The sequence below is a fragment of the Nothobranchius furzeri genome, chromosome 16 (assembly GCF_043380555.1).
Source record: "Nothobranchius furzeri strain GRZ-AD chromosome 16, NfurGRZ-RIMD1, whole genome shotgun sequence".
Lineage (NCBI taxonomy): Eukaryota > Metazoa > Chordata > Actinopteri > Cyprinodontiformes > Nothobranchiidae > Nothobranchius > Nothobranchius furzeri.
The window spans coordinates 33,178,841-33,186,340 of NC_091756.1; the positions used below are offsets into that span (position 1 = coordinate 33,178,841).

General features: G+C 40.5%; 1 protein-coding gene across 2 annotated transcripts in view; it reads right to left on the reverse strand.

The window, feature by feature from the left end:
• Positions 1-7,500, reverse strand: part of ankfn1b (ankyrin repeat and fibronectin type III domain containing 1b) — a 286,544-nt gene that overhangs the window by 27,673 nt on the left and 251,371 nt on the right. For both annotated transcript variants that reach the window (XM_015963362.3, XM_015963361.3), the window contains 2 exons: positions 2,672-2,869; positions 2,168-2,281 (listed from right to left, as the gene is read on the reverse strand). In XM_015963362.3, coding sequence (XP_015818848.1) covers positions 2,168-2,281; positions 2,672-2,869 — 312 coding nt within the window. The remainder of the gene's footprint in view (positions 1-2,167; positions 2,282-2,671; positions 2,870-7,500) is intronic.

Consider the following 7,500-nt stretch of genomic DNA (forward strand, 5'->3'; position numbering starts at 1 on the left):
CAGGATGTGCGGAAGAGGAAGCAGATAGAGGAGGAAGAGCAGAGACCCCAGCACAGAACCTCGTGGGACACCATGGGTAAGGGAGGTGGTGGAGGACCTAAACTTGGAGACGGCCACAGAAAAGGAGCGCTCAGAAAGATAAGAGGAGAACCACTCCAGAGCAGTTCCTGATAGGCCTACCCAGTCTCTCAGCCTCTCCAGTAGCAGGTGATGGTCAGCAGTGTCAAAGGCTGCAGTCAGGTCCAGCAGGACCAGAACAGAACAGTGCCCTGCATCACTGTGAGTCAGAAGGTCATTAGAGACCCTAAGAAGAGCTGTTTCAGTAGAATGAGCTCTACGAATACCTTACTGTAAGCAATCATAGATGTTATGTCCATCAAGAGCAGCTGTGAGTTGTTTAGCCACAACCTTTTCCAGGAGATGAACGGAAGTTTAGAGATGGTCTGAAGCTGCTATGGAGAGAGGTATCAAGACTCGGTTTTTTAAGAAGCAGGTGGATTACAGTATACTTAAAGTAAGCCGGGACCTGACCAGAAATCAGAGAAGCATTAATTATAGAGAGCACGCTGGGACCGATGGACTGAAAAGCACTTTTAAACAAAGATGAGGGTAAGATGTCGAGGGGGCATGCAGAGGTCTTCATAGAGTTAACTAGTTTGGTTAGCTCAGGCAAAGAAACAGGAGCAAAGCTATCTAGGATGATGGGCCTGGTTGGAGTCAGGACAGGCAGCGATAAGGCTGAAGGAGAGATTCTAGATCTAACCTTATCGACTTTGTCCACAAAGAAAGACAGAAAGTTCTCACAGTCTGCAATAGAGTGGATGGAGGCTGTAGGAGAGGCAGGAGAGACAATGCTGCTGATGGTGTTAAACAGCACTTTAGGGCAGTACAGCAGAACTCGTCCAGGTTTGTGTTGTTTGTGAAGATTAAACATCAAAGTTGCAAGTCTGTGGTAGAGTTGCATTGCTGTTATCCAATCGGAGGAGAGATGATGTCAGGGAATAAAACTCCAGATCCTGTTGTCTGAAGCTCAGCTGTGAAGTAGTTGCTGAAAATGGTAGACCAGTTCTTTTCCCCAGAATACAAATTACAATGCATTTATTCCTACCAGAGACCACTGCAAATGCATCACCTCTAAAGACGTGACAGGTGTATGAGGGCCAGAATTCTTGCTTGTTTGTAGGTGCTAAATACTAAATACTAATCCACCTTTTTACAACTAAATTCTTTAACTCATTCACTGCCAGCCATTTCCTGATTGCTAAAGGCCTTCACTGCCAGCGTTTCTCACCGTTTTTATAGTTTTTTTAAGAGTCACAGAACGTTGCGCGCAAGGATGATGCTGACGCCAAAACAACCAAAACAAAGTGGAGACTCACCTCTTACATCAGGAAGAATACGTGTGTTTCCAGCGTTATCCGTTCTTTCATAATCCATTGTCGAATTGTGATCGGCAGACGCTTTTCTGGTTTGCGCCTCACTTTTTTTACAGGAACGGTACAAAACGATCTCCTCACACATGGATGTTCTGCTTCCTGCTTCCTGCGGATGAAGATTGGCTTCAGAGCTGAGATGTTTGTTCTCTCAGCGCGGGGGCTCGTTCCGATGCCCAAACAGTAAAAAAATGCAAATGAGGACTTTAGTCGTCATTGGCAATGAACAGTTGGATCTAAAATGACGACTTTAGTCGTCAATGGCAGTGAATGAGTTAAAAATCGTACAATATAATTTCCTGGTTTTTTTTTTTTTACATTGTCTCCGTTGAAGTATATCTATGATAAAAATTACATACATCTCTGATCCCTTTAAGTAGGTCAACTTGCACAGTGGGTGGCTGCCAAATCCTTTTTTGACCAACTGTAAAGTAGTTCAAGTTATACATTTGCAATGTATCCAGGTTTAATGCCACAAGGAGAAACTTTACATACACGAGTGTTAATGAGATAGTAAACATTTTAGTCTTGCCAACATTTAGTGACACAATCATTTTATTAGACACATTGGATCAGATCCATTTATGTTGTTTAGATTATTTAATTGTGTTACTTTTATTTATTTCAACTTTCTTTCATACTGAATATATGTTTCTGTTAATAAAGTTTATTGAATTGAACTGATAAATGCAAGAATTGTTCTCTGTTATGGTTTAACTGAAGTGATAGCTGACCTTTGTACTTTGTAACCACTGCAGAGTTGACGCAAAGTGGTTCTTGAAAGTCGACCAGTAAACTTGTGCTGCTACTGACAGACAGGTGAACTACACTTGGAGCATCTGGAGGGTCTGAGAAGGCAGGGGAAAAGAGATGCTAATAAACAAAGAGACAAAAAGGTTAAAACATGCAGAATAAAACATTTTAAACTAAATGGAATCATTACAGTACGTAACCTCCTCAGCTTGTAATTAGGAATGCTTGTTGTTTTAATCAACATTATCGTTTGCACAATTTACACAACAGTATGTGAGAATACAAAGCAGGTGAGACTAGATTGTGTTCTCATCAAAGTGCAGAGAGGTTTTCCCTCGTAAATGGATAGGTTATCATAGTGTGTTAGGTTTATCAGTGATGGGGATTTAAGTTGGGCAAAATCCAGTGGTAAGACATGTGAAACCACAAAAAACTGCTGGGTCCATTAAACTAAATTTTCAGATTCATCTTAACGTTCGACGTACTAGCATGTTCAAAGCCTGTCTGCATGCGCCGGAAGAGCCGCAGCCTCCACTCCCAAGCTTTCAGCTGTCGCTCCTGGTCGCATCCTTCCCGTTCGCTGGGACCTTCGTTACGGACCTGGGCCTGAAGCTCTGACACTCGCTGATCAGCCTCCTGCACCAAGGTGGCCAAATGTACCGCTCGGCCCTCCAGACTCACAACTGTGAGAGACAAAGTGAGCAAGCGTCATTATTTCTAGGCATGTCAATTTGATCTAGTTATTTAAAACAAGCAAAAGCTTTAAGGCACTGAAAATGTATTTAACAAAATTCTGAGGTAAAAAAAAAAAAGTAAGATAATAGAGGTTGACTATGGAACAATATAATAAAAAGCTATATATTTAACCCTCTGGACGCAGGCGTTGCAGATTTGCAACGTTAAAACCTACCTACCTGGTTGCTCCACATACATATTTCATGAGCATTTTTTAATTCAGAAGTACCCCTGAAGGACTTAGTTGTTCGTCCTTTTATCAAAACTTATTTTGAGCCTGAGAGGGTTAACAATAACACCTCCACAGGGCATTTAGAGCTGTGCAGAATGAAGGTAAAATGTTTCCTTTAAATCTTTATTCAAAAAAATATATGTGCAGTTCCTTCTCAAAAAATTAGCATATTGTGATAAAGTTCATTATTGTCTGTAATGTACTGATAAACATTAGACGTTCATATATATTAGATTCATTATACACAACTGAAGTAGTTCAAGCCTTTTGTTTCTAATATTGATGATTTTGGCATACAGCTCATGAAAACCAAAAATTCCTATCTCAAAAAATTAGCATATTTCATCCGATCAATAAAAGAAAAGTGTTTTTAATACAAAAAAAAGTCAACCTTCAAATAATTATGTTCAGTTATGCACTCAATACTTGGTCGGGAATCCTTTTGCAGAAATGACTGCTTCAATGTGGCGTGGCATGGAGGCAATCAGCCTGTGGCACTGCTCAGGTATTATGGAGGCCCAGGATGCTTCGTTAGCGGCCTTAAGCTCATCCAGAGTGTTGGGTATTGCATCTCTCAACTTTCTATTCACAATATCCCACAGATTCTCTATGGGGTTCAGGTCAGGAGAGTTGGCAGGCCAATTGAGCACAGTAATACCTTGGTCAGTGAACCATTTACCAGTGGTTTTGGCACTGTTAGTAGGTGCCAGGTTGTGCTGAAAAATGAAATCTTCATCTCCATAAAGCTTTTCAGCAGATGGAAGCATGAAGTGCTCCAAAATCTCCTGATAGCTAGCTGCATTCACCCTGCCCTTGATAAAACACAGTGGACCAACACCAGCAGCTGACATGGCACCCCAGACCACCCAGACCATCACTGACTGTGGGTACTTGACACTGGACTTCAGGCATTTTGGCATTTCCCTCTGCCCAGTCTTCCTCCAGACTCTGGCACATTGATTTCCAAATGACATGCAAAATTAGCTTTCTTTCGAAAAAAGTACTTTGGACCACTGAGCAATGGTCCAGTGCTGCTTCTCTGTAGCCCAGGTCAGGCGCTCCTGCCGCTGTTTCTGGTTCAAAAGTGGCTTGACCTGGGGAATGTGCACCTGTAGCCCATTTCCTGCACACACCTGTACACGGTGGCTCCGGATGTTTCTACTCCAGACTCAGTCCACTGCTTCCGCAGGTCCCCCAAGGTCTGGAATCGGTATTTCTCCACAATCCTCCTCAGAGTCCGGTCACCTCTTCTCGTTGTGCAGCATTTTCTGCAACACTTTTTCCTTCTCACAGACTTCTTACTGAGGTGCCTTGATACAGCACTCTGGGAATGGCCTTTGTTCAGAAATTTCTTTCTGTGTCTTACCCTCTTGCTTGAGAATGTCAATGATGGCCTTCTGGACAGCAGTCAGGTCGGCAGCGTTACACATGATTGCGGTTTTGAGTAATGAACCAGACTGGGAGTTTTTAAAAGCCTCAGGAATCTTTTGCAGGTGTTTAGAGTTAGTTAGTTGATTCAGATGATTAGGTTAATAGCTTGTTTAGAGAACCTTTTCATGCTATGCTAATTTTTTGAAATAGGAATTTTAGGTTTTCATGAGCTGTATGCCAACATCATCAATATTAAAACAATAAAAGGCTTCAACTACTTCAGTTGTGTGTAATGCATCTAATATATATATATATATATATATATATATATATATATATATATATATATAAGTCTAATTTTTATCCTTACATTACAAAAATAATGAACTTCATCACAATATGCTAATTTTTTGAGTGACGGGCACAACACTGGGTTTAAGTTTACAACTGCCAGACAATAGAGGGCACTACTGAGGGTTTCCAAACAGTCCGTTCAGCACAGCGAGGCTGGTACTGTGGAAAATGGTGGACTCTGCAAGTCAAGCAGATGCTTCTGAGCCCAGAAGATGTCGTTACACTTCTCAGAAGAGGAGCGACCATATAAGATCTAAAACCAGAGTGAGTTTAGGTGAAGCAACAACAGATCGACCCAAATAAAAACTTTCATGTATCGGCAGCAAACCAGGTATGCCGACATCTGAAAATTCCATATTCCACCTTTAACTGATGACAGTGACATATTTGCTTTTGGCATATTGTTTACAATCTCAGTTCATTTAAAATTTAGAAAAGCTACAATGTTGCTAACAGCTTTTGCAAGCCTCTCAGTTTAATTGTTTTTTTCTAAAATCTAGCAACAGATTCCTCAATAAACTTTGTTTAATGTAACTAACCAGCCCTTCTAAATCAATTACATCATCTATAAAATAACAGAAAATGTAATGAAAGTCAGAGGGAGGAGCATTCCTCAGACCGGCTTGAGATAAATGGTGGGAACGTGCATTAGATTGCAACTGTTATAGAATTTTTTTGTGAAAATAGTGGACATTTTTGTATATATACTCTGTACAGAGGCGCATGATTAACTTTTAACTTTCTTTAAAGGGGTGTTGCTGAGGACAATGATGTGTGAAACAAATCGCTATAGTTACTGAGATTTAACACCCCGTGGAAATATTCAAACCACAGTTGCACAGTTAACGATAGTGACAATGGAGGCATAACAAAGAGATCAGAGGGGTTTGTATGCTACGGTGGCAAAATGAACACAGATCATTCAAAATCAAAGTTCAGAATGAGTCATTTAAAGCAGGTAAGATAGAAAAAAGACACTAGTGCACTGTACTCCTTTGGTGGCTGGTTATTTCTTAGAGTGTTTGGGACTGGTGTATGTCTGTGTTTAGTCTGTGTGGTCTGTGTTTGTTCATTGTAGATTCCACTGTTGAGCGTTAGATTCCACTGTTGACAGTAAGTTTAAAGCTCTGTGTCAAAAAGTCCATCTGGGTGTTTAGTTCTGCGGCGCCCTCTGTGTCTCCTCAGTGGCTTCGAGGCTCGCTTTGGATCTGAGTGTCTCCTTCGGGTGTCACTTCTGTTGTTACTTAGGGTCATTTGTGCAAAAAAAATAAAGGGAATTTCCCCACTTTTAAACAGGGAAGGTGCCGCAAGCTGTAGAGCTGAGGATCAGGACATAATTATTAATATAAATCACTTCAACCTTTTACTCATAGGGATGAAATAGATAATGGAAAAGTAGATGGATATATTTTATGCCAAAGTTTAAAACCATTTTAAGAGCGATGGAGTTATAGCTGTTTTTGTCAAATTTACAAAATAACGTCATTTGGAGCATCATGAGATTTGGTAAAGGGATACTTTGCAGTTTGGCTTGCTTTTAGCACCCCCTATGGTGTCAGGTAGTTAAGCCAAAATTGAAACTTATCTCCTCACTGTGCGCTCGCCTTTTTAACAACATAGAGTGACAATGTGTAGTTTTTACCATTAATGTCTGGAAATATCCATCAAAATGTTGTAGTAAATGACTTAAAAGATGCCCAGTTGTTGAAAAATATTGGCAGTTTCATAACATATACCCATAAAAATCTGTTCTAAAATACATGGAGTGGGTCTCAGTCTCTGGGCAATGCCATATTGGATGCCATGTTTCCTTCTAGGAAGTCTGTGAGGACAAAATGCATTTACTGATTTGTAACAAATGGTTACAAAACTTTCACCATTAATAAACATTGTTGTTTTACACGTTTACCTCTTCACTCGTTGCCATTGGTGAAAGAGAATCTGTTCTTGTTATTTTGCTGGAGGTTGCACTCCCAGGAATTTTTGACCCTAATGGCCATCTGTTGGTAAGGTCTTGTTTGAACACAAAAATAATGCTCGCTTGCCGTGATTTAGGTATGTACTGCACTCTATCGCCAGGGAAAGTACACACTGTCACTTTAGTCTAACTGCTGAAATGTCTACTCAGCCTTCATTAGTGTCTACAGAAGTGATTCATCCCTAAATCAAACAATGAAGCTGTGTTCATGATCTAAAACATGCAGGAAATGTGCTGGAAGCAGACACCAGCACTAGCCTGTCAGCTCCACTTTACCAAGTCCAACAGGAGGCGACCCACCACTCTGAAGTTGCAAGTGTGAAATTCCCTGTGGCCAGGAAATGACATTTCATTAACCATGTAAAAGGCCATTTTAGCACATACTGGCTAAAGAAAATTATTAGAAAATATGAAAAACAGTTGCAAAGTATGTCTTAAAGACTCAGATACTCTGTAGTGCACACCATTTTTGTGTTTCAGTCATCTAGAATGGGGTTGCCTCCAAATACTAATCAGTTGAAGATACAAAACCACTGGTTATTTTCTGTGGTGCATAAGATACTTTGCTGACAGAGTTGACTATGATAATTATTGGAAAAGATTTTATTGAAGTTACATTATGGCTTGTGCTCTGAATGTGTTGG